The 19,725-nt window shown below is 48.0% G+C and overlaps 1 protein-coding gene across 11 annotated transcripts in view; it reads left to right on the plus strand.

Annotated features, from left to right (window-relative positions):
* The window catches only part of ARMC8 (armadillo repeat containing 8), a 217,143-nt gene that overhangs the window by 42,511 nt on the left and 154,907 nt on the right, over window positions 1–19,725 (plus strand). For 4 of the 11 annotated variants that reach the window (XM_039486878.1, XM_039486877.1, XM_039486881.1 and 1 more), the window contains exons 3-4: window positions 7,839–8,044; window positions 8,455–9,115. The exons of 4 other annotated variants lie outside the window; for them this stretch is intronic. In XM_039486878.1, coding sequence (XP_039342812.1) covers window positions 8,859–9,115 — 257 coding nt within the window. In that variant the 5' untranslated portion in view covers window positions 7,839–8,044; window positions 8,455–8,858. Of the gene's footprint in view, window positions 1–7,004; window positions 7,716–7,838; window positions 8,045–8,454; window positions 9,116–19,725 lie in introns of all 11 variants that reach the window. 3 more of the 11 variants (XM_039486873.1, XM_039486872.1, XM_039486871.1) reach the window with 2 other exon arrangements.

Consider the following 19,725-nt stretch of genomic DNA (forward strand, 5'->3'; position numbering starts at 1 on the left):
CTGAATTGCATATCTTAGATCGATCCTGCCCCCTCCCTTCCCCCCCCCAGTGTAGACCAGGCCTAAGAGACATCTTGAAGAACCTCAGTTTACAACCTCATAAATTCTTTGGTCTATGTTGGGAGATCAGACTAGGTCAGGGGTGGGCAAACTACTGCCTGCAGGCCGGATCTGGCCCCTCAGGGCTTTGGATCTGGCCCGCAGGATTGCCCACCATGCATAGGCGCCGACTTATATGGGGCTCTGGGGCTTTAGCCCCAGGAATATTCCCAAGCAGGGGCTCTGCTCCACCAATGTTTTCTCCCCTGCTTGGAGCGCACCCCCCGCCGCCGCCACCGTCGCCACGGCTGGAGCTTCCCCCCTCCCCGCCCGGCAGGGGCGGCTCTAGGCACCAGCAAAACAAGCTGGTGCCTGGGGCAACAAAAGGCTGGGGCCCCAGCTCATCCTGCCGCTGCGAGCCGAGGAGCGGCCCGTCCCCTGCAGCCGGGGCAGGGCCGCGCTACCGGCTCCGCTTGGGGGAGAGGGATGGCCCCTTACCGGTAGCGCGGCCCCGCCTGGCTGCAGAGGACGGGCCGCTCCTCCTCCGCTTGTTCGCGCCCGGGTCCTACACAGCGCAGCAGCAGCAGCTTGGCTGGGGGGGGCGGGGCTAAGCTCCGCCCCGCTCAGAGCTGCGTGGTCAGGGGGCGGGGCTGGGAGCTCCGGGCCAAGCGGCTCCTCCCCTGACCACGCGGCTCTGAGCGTGGAAGAGCTCAGCCCCCTCCGGGAGCCATGCGGCTGCAGCGCTGTGCAGGGCCGCTTCTCGAGGCGCGCAGTGAGCGGGGGGTAAGCAGCCGGGGCCAGGGGGTTGGCTAAGGGGCAGGGAGTCCCGGGGACACTCAGGGGGCACAGGTTCTGTGGGGGGGGGCGGTCAGGGGCCAGGGAAGGCGGGGTTGGATTGGGGGGGTCTCAGGGAGGTGGTTGTCAGGCACCCCCCCGACCCCATTACCCCCCAGCTCCAAGCCCAGCCCCCAGCTCCAAGCCCAGCCCCACTGAGATGGGCACCCCCAAACCCATCCTCCCCACCCAGCCCTGTCCCCAGCTCCAAGCCCAGCCCCTCTGAGGTGGGCACCCCAAACCCATCCTCCCTCCCAGCCCTGACCCCCAGCTCCACGCCCAGCCCCTCTGAGGTGGGCACCCCCCCACACCCATCCTCCCCTCCCCGCCCTGTCCCCCAGCTCCAAGCCCAGCCCCTCTGAGGTGGGCACCCCCAAACCCATCCTCCCCACCCAGCCCTGACCCCAGCTCCAAGCCCAGCCCCTCGGACCTGGGCACACCCCGGCCCCATCCCCTCACAGCCCTGACCCCAGCTCCGAGCCCAGCCCATCTGATCCGGACATCCCCCTGTACCCATTCCTCCCACAGCCCTGACCCCCAGCTCCGAGCCCAGCCCCTCTGATCCGGACACCCCCCTGACCCCATTCCCCCCACAGCCCTGACCCCCAGCTCCGAGCCCAGCCCCTCTGATCCGGACACCCCCCTGTACCCATTCCCCCCACAGCCCTGACCCCAGCTCCGGGCCCAGCCCCTCTGATCCGGACACCCCCCTGTACCCATTCCCCACAGCCCAGCCCCAGCTCTGAGCCCAGCCCCTCTAAGCTGGGCACCCCGACACCATCCCCACAGCCCTGACCCCAGCTCTGAGCCCAGCTGCTCTGAGATGGGCACCCCGACCCCATCCCCACAGCCCTGACCCCAGCTCTGAGCCCAGCTGCTCTGAGGTGGGCACTCCCGACACCATCTCCTCACCCCAGACCCCAGCTCCGAGCCCAGCCCCGTTGAGCCGGGCACCCCGACCCCATCCCCACCCCAGACCCCAGCTCTGAGGCGAGCCCCTCTGAGCCAGACAACCTCCGACCCCATCTCCCCACAGTCCTGAGCCCAGCCCCCGTGAGCCGGGCACCCCCCAGAGCCCAGCTCCCCACCCAGCCCTGGGCAACAGCAGCACCACCTCCAGGCAGTGACAGCCCATTGGCACCAACCATCACCCAGCAACAGCCCATTATGTAATTGCAAATGTAGACAGACCAGTAAAGCATTTAATGTTTTTAAATAATGTATTTGGTGTATTTTCAAATTATTACAAATTAATTTTCACTAGTTATTTTTTACATTTCCAAATACATGTTACTATAGTATTGCAACTTTTTTTTATGGAAGGGGCCCCCAAAATTGCTTTGCCCCAGGCCCCCTGAATCCTCTGGCTCCCCAGTGTGTGTGAGGAGCTGGGGAGGGACGGAAACGGGGTCCCCTGGAGCCGAGCCCGGTCTGCGATGGCGGCGAGGGGCTCCTGGAGTGTGTGAGGAGGTGAGCGGCCGGCTGGGTTCGTCGGTGCTGAGCAGGTAGCCCCGCAGCCGGAGATCCTTGCCTTCCCTCCTGCCGGGGCTGGGCCAGGGCACCGTGAGGCTGAAGAGCAGCAGGTCCAGGGGGCTCTCCAGGTCCTCGGCTGCCAGCATGTCGGGGGTGAGGGCGGTGAGCGCGAACTGATCCACCTTGGCCACCAGCAGTGCTGCGAAGCCCAGGGAGGGGGCCGTGTTCTTTGCGCCACCCCGTAGCCGCGCCGCCACCTGGAAGTACTCCCGCTCCGCGCCGCCCAGCAGCTCCACCCGCATGGGGACAGAGTCACAGCTGGGCCAGGGTTCGGCTGCAGTGTGCTGGTAGCGGATCCCACATTTGGGGTGGAGCCCAGTGCTGGGGCAACAGGGGGTGTGCGGGGGGGGCTCATGTCTGGGGGCGGGGGAGGAGGGCAGCCAAAAAATGTTTTGCTTGGGGCGGCAAAAAACCTAGAGTCGGCCCTGCCGCCCGGCCCCAGAGCTTCCCTGCCTGAACACAGACCAGACAGCGTATCTCTCTCCCTTGCCTCTGCTGCTGCCGGCTGCTGCCTAAGGCAATGCAAGCTGCTGTTGCTTGCTGGAGCACTGGCCGGGGGAGCGGAGTGGAGGGGGCTGTGCCATGTTTGGCAGCCCTCCCCTCCCCCTACCTGGAGGAGAGGCAAAGGGGATTTCTGGCCAGGACTCGGAGACTGACCTCACTCACCTGAGCAGCTGCTGGGGCTTCCGTGTGTGTTTGACCCTATGATTCCCCCCCCCCAGCCCCAGCCCCCACTCCTGCCCAACGCTGGGGAAGGGGCAGCCCCATGCCATCCCCTCCCACCGTCCCCCAGTGAAGCTACGGTGAGGGGCAGCAGGCTGCAGGCTGCAGCAGGGGTCAGGGAGGCAGGAAGCCATATATGAAGGCAGTGCCCCTCCCCTCCAGCACCCACCCACCACAGGGCAGATGGGGGAGGGGATTCATAGACCTACCTGAGCAGCTGGGGCTTGGGTGAATTTTATGACACCCTGCTCCCCTGCCCCATAGCCATCACTGTGCAGACCCCACTTCTTCCCCATGCTGGGCAAGGGGCAGCCCCATCCACAGTGAAGTTATGGTGAGGGGCAGTAACATGGAAGGCCACCTGTGATGGCAACCCCCACCCCCTAGTACCCATCATAGAGGAGGTGAGTGAGCTTTCTGGACCTGAGAGGGGGCCTAGGAGCATGTGCAGTGACTGTGGTGCAGAGTGAGTGTGCTGTGGGGGGTAGGGGGGCAGAGGAGGGGTCCCTCCCCTGGAGCTTGCTGCTGCCAGTGGTGGTGATGGGGAGTCCTCTCTGGCCCTAGCCCTGGGGCAGCCTGTCTGCACCCCAAGTTCCTCATCCTCAGCCCTGGCTCACCCCAAAGCCTGCACCCCCAGCACCGAGCACGCTCCTGCACTGTGAACCCCTCATCCCCAGCCCCACCCCAGAACCCTCACCTGAGGGGAAAAACGTGCAACTTAAATTTGGTGGTCAATTTGGAGTATCATTGTATTTAGCACAATATTTGATTATTTTACACCCTTCAAAGTATGTAACTGGTCATATACAGGTGTTTTCTCTGAGTACTGTCTGTGTGCCTCAGTTTCCCCAATGCATTTCTTAAGGCTCTAGATGGTGGGATAAGGGGGTGTGATTGTTGTAAAGCCCTAGAGGGCCAGTGTGATGCCGTCTGCACAGAGAATGGCCGACACCCTGTCTCCAGGCAACTGATGGCCTGGGCCACCCCCCTGCAAGGTGCCAACTGAAGGTGTTGGAGAACAAAGAGATCAGGTGGCCTCCTAATGCCTAGAAAAGAGACAAAGGCCAGAGGAGGGAGTGTCAGTGCCTGTGCGGACTTCCGGGAAGCGCATGGTGTGGAAGGGGATGCTGGGATGCTTTGGAACAACTCCATACAAAGCCAGTCAGGACTCTGGGGGAGCCTCCTCTCTGAGCATACTGTCTCCAGGGCAAGAAGCTTACACCTTCCTGGGTCTGACCTCGGAGCATTCAGCATGCCCTTCCACACCATGCACTTTCATGCGAGTGTGCCCAGGCAGGTCCTGGGGCAACCAGAGGTCCCTGCACCCCAACTCCGCAGTCAGATGTGACTCTCAGCCAGACAGTAAAACAGAAGGTTTATTAGATGACAGGAACACAGTCTAAAACAGAGCTTGTAGGTACAGAAAACAGGACCCCTCAGTCAGGTCCATCTTGGGGGGTGGGGAGCCCAGACCCAAGTTCTGGGCCTCTCCCGATTTCCCCAGCCAGCTCCAAACTGACACTCCCTCATCTGGCCTTTGTGTCTCTTCCGGACAAGGAGGCCACCTGATCTCTTTGTCCCCAACACCGTCAGTTGGCACTTTGCAGGGGAAACTGAGGCACACACACAGTATTCAGAGAAAACATTAAGAACATTCCCACTTTGTCACAACAGGTGCAACAAAATTTAATACTGTATATTAAAGCAGGCAAGCGCTGCTTCTGACTTTCCACTTTTAATTGACCCTTGTAATCTTGTAGTGCTGACGCATTGTAGCTTCATTTTATATCAGCTTACAGGGTGAGAGCGGGGGGGGGGGGGGCACCCATTTTGGGCCCCACCAAAAATTATACGAACCTGCCGCCTATGCCACCATGGACCCCGCACCGCTCTCAGAAGCGACTGGCACCATGTCCCTGCAGCCCCCGGGTGGGGGTGGGGGTGGGCAGAGGGCTCTGTGCGTTGCCCTTGCCTCCAGGCACCGCCCCCTGCAGCTCCCATTGGCTGGGAACAGGGAAACGCGGCCAATGGGAGCTTCTGGGAGGTATCTGGAGGTGCATCAAGGGCAGTGCATGCGGAGCCCTCCACCCCCTTTCCCCCCCCAGGGGCTGCAGCGCTTCCTGGAGCGGCGCAGGGACAGGGCAGGCATGCAGGGAGCCTGCCCTGGCCCCAGTGCGTGCTGCTGCCACCCCGGAGCCGCTTTAGGGAAGCGGTGCCAGGCTGGAGCCCGAACCCCTGCTGCACCCTGCCCCCCAACTCCCTGCCCTAAGCCCCCTGCCTGCACCTCGCACCCCTCCTGCACCCCAACCCCCTGCCTGTACCCCGCACCCCTTCTCTGTCCCAATCCCTTGCCCTGAGCCGCTTCCTGCACCTCACACCCCCTCCCGCACCCCAACCCCCTGCCCCAGCCCTGCATACATTTTCCCCACCCAGATGTGGCCCTCTGCCCAAAAAGTTTGCCCACTCCTGGACTAGGTGATCTAATGGTCCCTTCTGGCCTTAAATGTTTTTCTTAACTTGACAAAAATTTTACAGAATTATAGCCTCCACTAATGTACGGTTATGGGACTGCAATGATGGGAAGCTCTGCTAGAGAACATGGCCTTTGGTATTTAATTAGTCACATTATGTGCAGCTTTTCTTCTACGCAATAGATTTTGAATGTATATTTATTGCTTTAACAACTAGAAGACAAAGCCAGAAGAAAGTCTAATCTACCTCACTATTGAGAAAAGCAAGAGCAAAATCTAACAAACCTATATATAAATGGGAGAAAGCTATGATTTAGGAAATTTCTTTTTTACTCTTAATACAAGAGGTGTGTGTGTGTGGGGGGGGCAGAACCCAGGAAATTAGTGTCGGTACCTATAAAGAACATTAGCATATGTCTGGCTATGTTTTGTTGGCTGCTCCTGGCCTTTCAACCATCCTGGGAACTTTCTGAAGATGATCTCTGTATTGCATATCTTTGCAGGCAGGTTTTTTCTCTAAAAATACTTGATCACACTAGAAATCCCTTTTTCTTCATAGGCTTTCCTTTGGTGTGTCAAAGATTCAATTGGTGCCACTCAGTTAATTCCCTGTGATTCAGTGAATTCTCTGACTATGTTATGCTTTTGAGTAATGGTCTGCAAAAACCCTATAAAACATGTAATTGGATTTGTTTGTGTAACTCTTATGCCAAAATATTGCTCCATGACCTTTTACCATTGAGAAATAATATTTTTCCTCACCTTGGAAAAATCTCTGACTGCTGAAAGTTTTATGACACCCTACATTCCTTATTTTCCTGTTTTAAAAAGTAGTACTGATTAGTGATACCTAAATATAGTAAAGGATGAGTTAAATGCACAGGTTCCAACTCTTAATAGGGTTTATAGGGCATCAGGAAGTTCATATAATACTTTCAAAAATAACTGCTGGGCCTTTCCCGCTCTTAAAATTGCATCCAGATGTGGCTCTATAAACATGGCAGTGGCTTTACATGCTGATGTCTGAGGAGTGAAGAGGATGTGTTAAATCAGATGATGGTAGTGATTTTGGCTGTTGTCTCATCTGTGAAGATCATGTCGTTGAACTTCATGTTGCTTTCAAGCCATTCTAGGGCTTTGTTTGTTGCAACTGTTAGTACTTACGACCTCCTGAAGCAAAGGACAATGTGTATTAAAAGAATATTCATTCTGTTATGGTTTTTACATTATTGTATTGTACTTCATACTTTTTCATACATTTAATTTCAGTACTTGTGCTTTATTTTATTACTTTCAACATCACTGTGTCTTTCTGGAGCACCAGCTGTTCTTTTGATCAATTTAGTTAACATTTCTGGGGGTTATGCCCACCTCATACTTTCTCCGTGTATTCATTGATCTTAGGTGAAGCTCACAATCTTCTTCGAAATCACTTCTCTTTTTGAATATCACTTCAAGATAAAGAAAAAGAACAAAACTAGACCCAAACTTCCTTTTTATAGTACCATTTCTCTGTATTCACCATATGCATTTCCTTGGAGATCTCCTCTTATCCATTGCACAAAGGTCCAATGACAAACATCTCAAAGGACTGGAACAAGAAATTTGGATGCCCATCTCAGCAAGTAGTGTGTTCCTCTGTGTAGCATCTCCTAGAGAATAATGCTAAACTTTCAACTAATCTTGACCAAGTTACAGCTGATAAAATTCCTCATCTTTTTATGAAATTTGGTATACAGCTCTTTTTAAGTAATCTTTTAAACAGCTTGTGAGCCAAGAGCCACCAATTAGTGGTCAAGCCTTGCTACTCCCAATCGTTCCAACAGTGTTAGAAGGCTGCTTGACTCACAAGTGGGGGACAAAGTCAGTTTCTTGGCAGTACCAGCTGGCATTCAATCGTGAACTAATTGCAGCGTGTCAAGATGGAGCAGTTACAGATCATCCAATGAGACATGAAGGCTCTTCAGTTCCTTGGTGAAGACAGCGTAATCATGGAATTTATGGAAACAAGACATCGGAAGGGTGATGTTGAGGAAGGTGCCAAAGTAATACTTCACCAGAAATGTCCAAGAGATGACAGGCAGTGATTTGAAGTAAAAGTTCTCAAGATAGGAGGTACTGTAATTTGAACCACTATTCTCTGTGTTGTGTTCCACATGCTTGCTTCTGGGGCATGATGGAATACTACAAATGTTCCACCATTTATTAACAACTAAGTTTCACCATTTCTCTTCCTAGATTTTTCTCTTCTTTCAAGAGCATTGGAGATGTTGTGATGACTTTGAGATGGGACAAAAAAAGTCAAAAGAAAGCAAAGTAAAATGAAAATGTAGCTGAGAGAATAGAACAAAATCAGGGCCATTGTTGGAAACCCAGTCCAGGAAATCTTGGAGTGCTGGAAGAGGAGAAAATGTATCATGAACACAGGGATTGGAAGTCTGAGGGTAAGACCTGGATATTGGCCTTAGTTCAGTCACAATGTATATTTCATGTAGTCTCATTGCTTTAGCTAATGCCTTGATGTTGATCTATTTTGAGACCAGAACATTGTTGCAGTTTCCATTGCATACAGATTAAAACTGCCTCATTCAAGTCTGTGCTTGTTGGGTGGGTTTAATCAGGGCCCGGAACCCTCCTCACAAGTTGTAAAAGAGAAGGAAAATGTGAGCTATTTGTCTTCCTTGCTGAGTTTCCCTGTCCATCAACTAACTTGTACCTTGTACAGCAATTGTGTTGTCTTATATTTTTGTGTCCTCATTCTGTAGCATATTGTGGAATTCTCCTTGCTGAATCTCTGTCAGCTGTCTAGAAACTACTGTGTATCAATAATTGTCCTTATTCACCTGTTTTTCAGGCATGGAAGTTCCTGGAATATATCAAGAATGCCATCCTCAACCTGGACAGGCTTAAGCTACCATCCTATGTAGATGTGTTTGATTTCCTGGACACCATCACTGCCATATGAGGATGAGGTGCTCATCAGTATACTGACCACGGAGTTGCAGAGATAAACCTGAGAAAATCAGATTCTACATGCCCATTTGGGGAAAGAGCTCAAGAAACTAAGTAGGAAGTTGAAACAATTGAGTCCAAAGCGTGGGCATGGACTCAGGAATGGTAGCCAGGGGCGATTATGTTGCAAGAATTTGCTGTTGGGCTTCCTGCCTTTCTTATCTTGCAGTGATGGACTTACCAGGGATATTGCAAACTGAAGATTGAGTGAACAAGGACATCAGTGTCTTCAGTGGTTTCTCCTAGATGTCTGCTCTACTATTGCCTGCGCACAGCATTCTTCATCTGTGGCTGCTGAAACTTTTCTGCCCTACGTGTATTCTCATCCCCAGTTTTGATGATGAGCTGGAGTTCACTAGTGTAGAGCTGAATGTTATTGTTTTGGAAGTCACAAAAAAACAAACAAGATCTTCAGAAACAGCACTGCTGAAGCCTACTGCAAATAGCCGAGAAAAGCCAGTGTACAGTTGGTCAATGGAAAATCTCTACTATTCGAGAACTTTGTGAGTTGAAGTGGAGCAGAAGGAAAACTATTTTCAGCCTTAAACAATGACTAGTATTTTAAATCACAGTTAAAATCAGTGAGGGTGGAACATTTTCAGCATTCCATCATCAAATCTTAAAAAATACCCCAAAAAACAAACAAAAAAACCCCTCCCCCCAAAAACCACTGCAGCACATGATAATTGCTTTCCTTTCTAATTGAATAAAGTTATTTTTGTTGATTGTGTTACTTTAATGGATCATTAAGATCTTATAATCTTTAAAAGGGTCTTTGCAAAGACAGGTTTGAGATAAACTTGAGTTTTAGCTCTTTGATGATTCCACCTCAAGTGGTTACTTTTCTGTGAGATCGTGGAATGTCCGTTTAGTATCCTGTTGGTTCTTAAGGAAAGGTGGAAGTTCTTGGAATAGGAGAGGTGCTATATGATCTCAAAAGCATAAGATTCTGAAGCTGTTCAGTGGGAGGAAGTGCTCAGCACCTGATAATTTGTTAGAGGAGATATGGAAAAGCTTGCCATCCTTTTGCTACCACCCACAGTTCTAGTGATCATAGTGCTACTTGGGTCAACTATTGTGCGTGAACTCTTGTGATGTCAGCCAGACCTTGGCACAGATAAGATTGTATTCTTGAAATCCCTCTAAAGTTAAAGAAATACATAGATATGTAAGTGAATGAATCAAATGCTTTTACTGAATGTAACCTTTTCAAGCAGTATTGTAACAGGTAAACTCCAATATCTATAATCAGCTTCCAAGGAGAGTAGAGTTTCACGTTGTTTGAATTGGATCTCTTTATTGGCTTCATTCATTTCTATAAACCTATGCCCCCAAAACATACTCACCTTTGCGCTAATGTTCTTGGACGGTCCCATGTTTTTGCCTCTTGACCCATCACAGTTCATTTTGCTAGCCCAAGATTTGTACTGTTGGTCTCCACAAAACCAAATTCTGCTAGTCTTGTGGAGAAACTGAGGGAGAGTTTGACAATTTCATTCTCTTTATTGGTCTCACAGTTTTAATGCTCTTCTCTATCTGTGGCCCATCAGCAGTAGGTTTCCTGCATACAAGGCCTATCCTCTGAATATTAATATTCATATTGTCTGATCCTTCTCCACCTGAGTGTACTAAATTGTTCTTCTCTGAAAAATGATTATTTAAAAATGATGATATAGGATACCATGTTCATTATTTTTTTTCATTTATTCTCTACCATCTCTAAACTCTAAATCTTACCTGAACAGCAAACTCACCCTGGACTTCTGCATTACAACTGAAGACTAATGGGGTTGTACCAGTGTAAATGAGGGCATAATCTAGCCACTGAAATATTTATTATTGATGATACATGAGAGAGAGAGAAAATCCAACTCCTCTTTCAGATGCCAGGTTGAATTTGCTGTGCTGGCCATTCGGGAGGGGTAGGGGGAATCTCTTATTTGTAAGCTGAGCAAACTTGGAATGGAAATCGTTGAGAAATGTGGAACCCCACATTAACTCTTTAAGTTACTTTTCTGAGTGGAACTGCAGTTTAAACCTTTCAGAACACTAGGCAATTTATTGTATGATATAGGGGAGAGTATCTTCCATCTGTCCACTGGAAGAGTGGAAGACGCATCTTCCCCTGTCCCCATGTGTTCCTGCACCCCCATGTGTCCTTGCACCCCCCTCTCCACATGTCCCTCCACCTCCACTCAGACACCCACTTCCCCTGTCCCTATGTGGCTCTGTACCTGCTCCCCATCCACATGTGTCTCTGTGCCCCACCCAGCCATCCCCTGTCCCTATCTGTCCCTGTACCTCCTCCCCCTGTGTCTCTGTGCTCCCACTCAGCCCCCCTGTGTCCCTGTACCACCTCCCCTTTTCCCCATGTGTCTGTGCCCCCACTTAGCCATTCTCTGTCCCTATGTAGCTCTGCACCCCCTCCCTCATCACCATGTGGCCCCCTCCCCGTGGCCCTGCCCCTTCACTCCCATTCAGCCCCAGCCCCTGTTTGACCCCCCAGCACCCCATGCTGGCTGTCTCCCCATAGCCCCTCTCTCCTGACCTGGCCTGACAGGCACTGCAAAGAAGGCAGGATCTTTCTCTTCCCTAGCTGGCTGGGAGCTGCTGCTTTGTTCTATTGACACAGCGCCCTCTGGTGAGTAAAAGGTGGAACTGCAGAAGTTAGTTTCTGCTGGGAGTGGCTGCTGTTCTTCTACCACAGTGCCCTCTGGTGGGCAAAAGGCAGAACTGCAGCAATGTTTCAGCAGAAGCTTTTTTGCGCAAAAAATTAAAAATATGCATGGCTCATTAATTATGCACGTGCACAGTAGTGCAGAATTCCCACAGGAGTAGAGGTTTTACTACTGAAAGGGAGAAATAGATAAACAGGGAATTCAGTAGAATAATATTGCTGTTTGTATTTGGCATTGAGATTCCCCTCTCCCCCAACTTCTGAGAAAGAAAAATGCTGCATGGCATTTCTGATTGAGACATTTATATTTCAAAAGATACAGTAGGTGACTTGGGGAAATGTATATGAAGTGTAGGGAAATTTACTATAGAACACAGCACTCAACATCACTAGGTAATTGAAGTATAAAAATGTCTTGAGCTTAGAATTTAGTTTTAATCTTAGTGCCAGTGAGTGAGCTGCGTGGGACGACAACATATGTACATATGTGTTCCTTCTAAATTCAGAACATCTCAGTGTCTCAAACAAGGAAGTTGGAGCATCTTGAGGAGCATGTGGTGGAATCTTCAGAGATTTTACCTGTCCCCACTTTACAGCAGAGTATTAAATAATTAACCAGTAAAGAAGATAACTATTTGGACCAAACTTTAAATAAACTAATTGAATAGCTGTCAGGCCTTGGAGGCTTATTAGATAGAGGAGGTATGTGCCTTATTTTTGTGTGGTATGGTGTTTTAAGAGTTCCCTCTATTCAGACTGCAAGAAAGGCCCAAACTCTCAAGGAATTGGGCTATGCCCATGGGCTGGTGGGTGGGTATCATATTTTTAAAAATGTTTCAGTTTATAGGCAGTATAGGACCCTGCTCCTGCAGATATGCACTGTACTTTAAACACATGCATAGTCCCATTGAAGTCACAATACAATATAATAGTCAATGCTTAAGTGTATTGTTCCATAAACAGGCAGGGGTTTAAAAATAAAAAGGTTTGAAATTAATAGATATCTAGAAAATTGAGTTAAACTGAAAATCAATAAGAAATAGGCAGATGTAAAATTGACAAAGCAGGGGAACAATAAGCCTCTTTAGGAGAGATCTCTGTGGATAGTTGTCTGATTGCACCTCTTCCTGAATATCTGAAGTGTGGGGTGCTGCAGGGTGCCATTTGGTCACTCTTTTGTTCAACGTGTATATGGGGCTGTTGGGAGGACTAGTAAAGAGCCATGAGGTGTGGTGTTTTCAACATGCTGATCATACCCAACTTGGCTGATACCGTTCAGCTCCTCAGCCAGTGTCTAGCTGAGATTAGGGCATGCATGAGAGTGAACTGGCAGAGGCTCAACTCAAATGAGAGAGGAGAGGTGGTGGGTGGGTGAAGTAGCTGTGGGAGATGGTAGAAGTAGTATCAGTCCCTTTGACTGAGGTAGTGCATCTGCCATTAGTCACTAGGGTTTGGAATTTAGGGGTGATTCTAGACCCCCTGCTACTGTCTGACCATTATATTACAGCAAAAGCCTAGTCAGCTTCATACCAGCTGCATCCGGAGAGGAGGCAGTGACCTTTCCTTTTGCATGTGGGCATTGCCTCTGTTATCCATATCTTTGTCACCTCAAGATTAGACTGTTGCAATGTACTGCACATGGAGCTATTCTTTAAAACCATTCAGGGACTGAAGCTGGTGCAGATAGAGGTGGCTCACTTACTGAATGGGGCATCTCATAGGGAACGCATGACCCCAGCACTCTGGGTTTGACACTGGCTACCAGTTGGTCTCTGAGTAGAGTTTAAAATGTTCGCTAAGATCTGTAAAGTTCTAACTGGCCTGGGATCACCTCTCTCCCTGTGCCAAGCTGCCATGGCTGTGGTCTGCAGAGGCGCTTGAGCTGAATCTCCCTTGTTATAAAAGAGAAGGGGTAGCTGGCAGGCTGTTCTCTGTGAGGGCTCTGAGATCCTGGAATTTGCTTGCCTTCTTGTTCAAAAATAGCCTGAATTTGGTGACCTGGCATGCTGCAAAAGACATCTGTTTGAAAGGGTTTTGAGTAAAGGCTCCGAGTATGCTTCCCACAATGATAAAGTGATGGGAAGGAGTTACTGTAGGTGGCTGGGTGAACTGATCATTTAATGCTGCTGAGATGTAACTGTGTAATTAATGGTGTGTTAGCACAGGGGTTCTCACAACAAATTTTTTGGTGGCCTCAGTGTGCAGCCACCAACTTTTGGTGGTGGCTGCGCTGACAATTTTTCCTAAAATACGTAATTAACTTTAAGAGAAACAAATATGCACATATACATGTCCAAATCATTGTAATTTATTTATGTAGGGTTTTTTCAGACTCAGTAATAAAAATAATGTACAGTGTCTGTATTCTTTACTGAACCTAAACAGAATAGAAACACAAATAAGGTGCTTTGCTTGTTCTTCTGTTTCTGTTGTTTCTTTTGCTTTTTTGATATATATATATATATTTTGTAATTTGCTAGCTAGTAAGTCTGCTGCTGTGATATTTGTATGTTTGTTAATATCACTTTTCAGCAGACTTACTCAGCCTCGGCAAGCCCTGGGACAAATTAAACCCTGGATGGGGAGATGGACAGGGAGGCCGCAGGGCCCAGGGACTATGGCGTGAATGGAGAGCCTGGGCCCAGAGCCCAAAGACCCGTGGCCGACCCCACTGGCCACCCACAGAAAGTGGAGAATTCACCAGTGTTTGTGTCTCCGGAGGGGGGCAGGGCCCAACCCCTGCAGGTGGCCCTGGGGAAGCGGCCACTGCTCCCCTCCTCATCCCCAGTCACAACCCAGGAGGATGTGGCCCCAAGTAAAGCCCCTGGTGACGGCATTTGAGAAACACTGTGTTAGCGTGTCTAGAACCCTGGATAGGTATTTTTTAGTTATTATGTAAATGAAAATAAATTAGGGGATCCTTGCTTGGTGCAGTGGTGTGGCCAAATAAAAGAAAATGGCTACAACTACCTTGTAGTGCTGATCCCAGGCTGCTGTGCGCAGCCAATGCAAATTAGAGCAGCCTAATGGCTGCTATAACTCAAGCTGGAAGACTGGACTGGCACAAAGTGGCTCCCAGGGTTTTTTCAGAGATTTAGGTGTGTGTGTCAGTATTTCAGAGGAGTATTTCAATTGGATCTCATAATGCATGGAGGAAATCCTTTGAAAACTGAGGTGGGCCAGTTGTATACATAGAAAATAAACAATTTTAGCATTCCATCTCGTATTGAAGATTTATGCAGTCTTGAGAGTTTAAGATATGTTGTCGGTGTTTTAATATGTAAGCTCAAATTCCTGGAAGCTAAAGTGTCGTCATGATTTATTATGTTTTATCTTGTATGGGGAAAAGCCAGGAGAAGTGGTGAATGGTTAGGGTGGTTTTGATTTTTAACATAGATTTTAAGAGTTTATTTGCCTTTTTGTATTCTTTTCTGTAACCATAAATGGAAGTTTATAAAGTAAGCCCATTAAAATTTTAGATTTTGAATGATGTAAAAAAGCAGATACCAAACATAAAGGTCTGGAAAAAGTTTGGTGTATTTTATTTTTGTAGCTCACCAATACAGTTTAAATTCTAAGAGAATGTGCCATCCTCTGTGTAATGAGGGAACCAGAATGTCCCCCCTTTTTTTCTTCTATTGACTGTGATGCTATAGAAATGAAGTACTAATATAGTCTTTTTAAAGGAAAAAAGGCATGAATTGAACATGGGGCCATCGGAATAGAAACAGGAATTAGAATAACATGTTAATCTTAAGGTATGCCTACACTTGGAGCCAGGGGTGTGATTCCCAATTTAAATAGCAATATTTGCACTAGTGCTCATTGAGCTAGTGGGCTAAAAATAATAGTGCAGCTGTGGTATCATGGGCTAGCTACCTCGAATATGTACCTGTGGGCATGTGTTTGGGATGGCTAGCCAGTGTCACTGCTTGCCACTGTCTATGCTACCAAGTATACTACCACTTTTAGCGCACTAACTTGAAAGCAAGCATGGGAATGTCTGCATGAGCTGGGAATCACACCCCTAGCTCCAAGTGTAGACATAAACTTACGGAATGGCTGGTGAACTAGAGCACCTCCCAGGCTAATCTAATTTATGTAGAGGAGCAGACTGGCGCTGAGATGACTCCCTCTTTGAGAGCTCTAAGCTACCTTTGCATATGAATCTGAAAAAGTCCACTTGAACACCTATTCAGAGGATAGATTTCATTGGAACTATGCTGGACTCCTGGACTGCCAGAACCTACCTACCAGAGGACAGGTTTTCTGCCATATCTAGTCTATCACCATCCTACAGCTGAGTCCCCTGACATCAGTAATAATTTGCTTCCAAACTAGGTCATTTGTCAGCTTTGACATTTGTGATACAACACGTGAGTGTACATCTCCAATGTCTTCTGGCTTGGCTCAAAATCATATATGCACTGAACAAACACAGCCTGGCCTAATGAGTTTTCGTACGTCCATGGGTGCTCGAGTACCTCAGGTGGTGGGAAGACCCTTGAAGATCTGTGTGGGAGCACCATTCTCATGCCTGCCAACAGTATGAATCATTACAATGGATGCCTCCCTCTTAGGATGGGGAGTTACAAAGTTCCACAGCACATGGCAAATGGTCTCCACAAGAAATAGTGCTTCACATCAACATTTTAGATCTAAGAGCAGTTTGTTTGCATGTCAGCATTTTTTCATGTGAGAATTAATGATAGAAAGGTGGTAATGTACTATATAAATCAACAAGGGGAAGCAGGATCTTGGTCCTTATTCATAAAATTGCTAAAACTATAGAATTGATGCGTGGCGCACCACATAGATTTCTGCGATTTACCTATCAGGCCTCCAGAACATGATGACAGATGCCCCGAGCAGAAACTTCCATCAGGATTATGAGTGGGAGCTCAATAACCTGATCTTCCACAGGATCCTGAAAGCCTGGGGCCTCCCCTTAACAGACCTCCCTGCAACCCCGACCAATAACAAATCTTCTACTCGAAAGGGGATGTGGTCACAACTTTTTATGAAAGGGACAAAAAGTCCTGTGGCACCTTATAGACCAGGGGTCGGCAATCTTTCAGAAGTGGTGTGCCAAGTCTTCATTTATTCACTCTAATTTAAGGTTTTGCGTGCCAGTAATACATTTTAATATTTTTAGAAGGTCTCTTTCTATAAGTCTATAATATATAACTAAACTATTGTATGTAAAGTAAATAAGGTTTTTAAAAATGTTTAAGAAGCTTCATTTAAAATTAAATTAAAATGCAGAGGCCCCGGACTGGTGGCCAGGACCAGGGCAGTGAGAGTGCCACTGAAAATCAGCTTGCGTGCCGAAGAGGGCATGCGTGCCATAGATTGCCTACCCCTGTTATAGACTAAGCTTTGTCAGACGCATTCACCCACGAAAGCTTATGCTCCAATATGTCTGTTAGTCTATAAGGTGCCACAGGACTCTTTGTCGCTTTTTACAGATTCAGACTAACACGGCTACCCCCGATACTTAACTTTTTATGAGATACCCTTCTAGTTTCCTGGCCCTATATTCTCTTCTGTGCCTACCCACCAAGTCTTGTAATTCTCAGGACATGAATCAGACAGAAGCAGGAGGAAGCAAGGGTCATCTTAATAGCCCCATCTTGGCACAGACAAATGTGGTACTCAGATATCCCACCTTTCTGTATTGATACCTTGACACCTCCTGCTCAGATCAGACCCCGACACACAACTCGAGCACCATGAGCCACCCCAACCTTATGTCTCTGGACCTCATGGTAGCCTGGCTCCTCAATTCTCTAATTTAGAATTACACTGCTCTGTTGAGATCCAGTCTATACTTTTGAATAGTTGGAAGCCTTTTACATGTAAGACTTACCTGCGGAAGTGGAAACATTTCCTTTTCTGGTGTTCTCGTCACTCCATATTCACTTCTGAAAATCCTCTCTCAAGGATCCTTTATTACCTGCCGGAATTAAAAATATAAGGTCTTTCTATGAGCTCTTTCAGGGTGCACCTGGCAGCTATCATGGCTTTCCATTTGCCTGTTGAGGGTTTCTCAATTTTTGCTCACCCTACCATGACCAGAATCTTTAAGGGTCTATCTAACTTGTTTCCTCATGTCTGGAACCCCACACCCGATTGGGATCTTGACTTTGTCCTGAATGCCTTAAGAAATACTCCTTTCAAACCTATGGTCCCCTGTTCATTCCTTCATTCCTCCCTCAAGATCTCATTCCTAATAGCCATCTCCTTGGTCAGCAGGGTAGGAAAAATTGGAGTGGTCATGGCTGACCCACCTTACACTACCTTCTGCAGTGACAAGGTCACATTACATACCCATCCTTTCTTCCTGCCAAAGGTCTCTGTAGACTGTCATATCAATCAAAATATCCACCTGTTGTAATAAGCCATAAATCCAGTGTCTGTATTAGGACTATGATTTTTAGTGTCTAGCAATTTAAGCTCCCAGGCTCATCTGTTGAAAGGGTTGTGCATGAACCCACCCAAGGGATCTTCTACAGGCTTCCCAAGATACACAAACAGGGGAACCCAGGCAGACCCATCATATTTGGCCATGGTACTCTTACTGAACCACTCGCCACTTCCTCCAGGACACAACTGACTTCCTCCACAAACTCCACAATATTAACAACCTCCTTGTGAACATCATCTTCACCATCATGGATGTCATTACCCTATATACCACAATGACTGCATAGCTGCCTGCCTCAAGTATATTTTACAAGACAGTGGACAACCCTCAGATATCCACCCCAAACACATAGCCAAACTCATCCACTTCATCCTCACCCATAATTTTACATCCAATGACAAACACTTTGTCCAAACATGGAACCAGCCATGGCTTACCAATATGCCAGCTTCTTCTTGGGCCACCTTGAAGAAGAATAATTTCTGGACAAATCATAAAATCATAGAATTCAAGATCAGAAGGGACCATTATGATCATCTAGTCTGACCTCCTGCAAGATGCAGGCCACATAAGCCGATCCACCCACTCCTGAACTAATTCTCTCCCTTGACTCTGCTGTTGGATGCTCCAAATCATGATTTAAAGATTTCAAGTAGCAGATAATCCACCAGCAAGCGACCCCTGCCCCATGCTTCGGAGGAAGGCGAAAAACCTCCAGGGCCACTGCCAATCTACCCTGGAGGAAAATTCCTTCCCGACCCCAAATATGGCGATCAGCTGAACCCCGAGCATGTGGGCAAGACTCTCCAGCCAGACCCTCTGGAAAAAGCTAACAATATCCCAACATTGACCCTTTGTACTAATTACCAGTGTGGCACGTTATTGACCTATTGACTAAACCTGTTATCCTATCATACCATCCCCTCCATAAACTTATCCAGCTTAATCTTAGTCATGGAGGTCCTTCGCCCCCACTGTTTCCCTCGGTAGGCTGTTCCAGAATTGCACTCCTCTGATGGTTAGAAACCTTCGTCTAATTTCAAGCCTAAATTTCCTGACTGACAATTTATATCCGTTTGTCCTCGTGTCCACATTAGCACTGAGCTGAAATAATTCCTCTCCTTCCCTGGTATTTATCCCTCTGATATATTTAAAGAGTGCAATCATATCTCCTCTTATCCTTCCTTTGGTTAAGGAAAACAAACCGAGCTCCTCAAGTCTTCTTTCATACGACAGGCTTTCCATTCCTCAGATCATTCTAGTGGCCCTTCTTTGTACCCGTTCCAGTTTGAATTCATCCTTCTTAAACATGGGAGACCAAAACTGCACACACTACTCCAAATGAGGTCTCACCAACGCCTTATATAACGGGACTAGCACCTCCTTATCTCTACTAGAAATACCTCGCCTAATGCATCCCAAGACCGCATTAGCTTTTTTAACGGCCACATCACATTGGCTACTCATAGTCATCCTACGATCAACCAGGATTCCTAGGTCCTTCTCCTCGTCCGTTACTTCCAACTGGTGCGTCCCCAGCTTATAACTAAAATTCTTGTTAGTCATCCCTAAATGCATAACCTTACACTTCTCATTATTGAATTTCATCCTGTTACTAATACTCCAGTTTACAAGGTCATCCAAATCTCCCTGGAGGATATCCCGATCCTTTTCCGAATTGGCAATACCTCCCAACTTGGTGTCATCCGCAAACTTTATCAGCCCACTCCTACTTTTGGTTCCGAGGTCAGCGATAAATAGATTAAATAAAATCGGACCCAAAACTGAACCTTGAGGAACTCCACTGGTAACCCCCCTCCAACCCGACAGATCACCCTTCAGTACGACCCTCTGCAGTCTCCCCTTTAACCAGCTCCTTATCCACCTCTGGATTTTCATTTCGATCCCCATCTTTTCCAATTTAACCAGTAATTCCTCATGCGGTACTGTATCAAACGCCTTACTGAAATCAAGATATATTAGATCCACCGCATTTCCCTTGTCTAACA

This window comes from Mauremys reevesii, linkage group 9, assembly GCF_016161935.1.
Source record: "Mauremys reevesii isolate NIE-2019 linkage group 9, ASM1616193v1, whole genome shotgun sequence".
NCBI classification, from domain to species: Eukaryota; Metazoa; Chordata; order Testudines; family Geoemydidae; genus Mauremys; species Mauremys reevesii.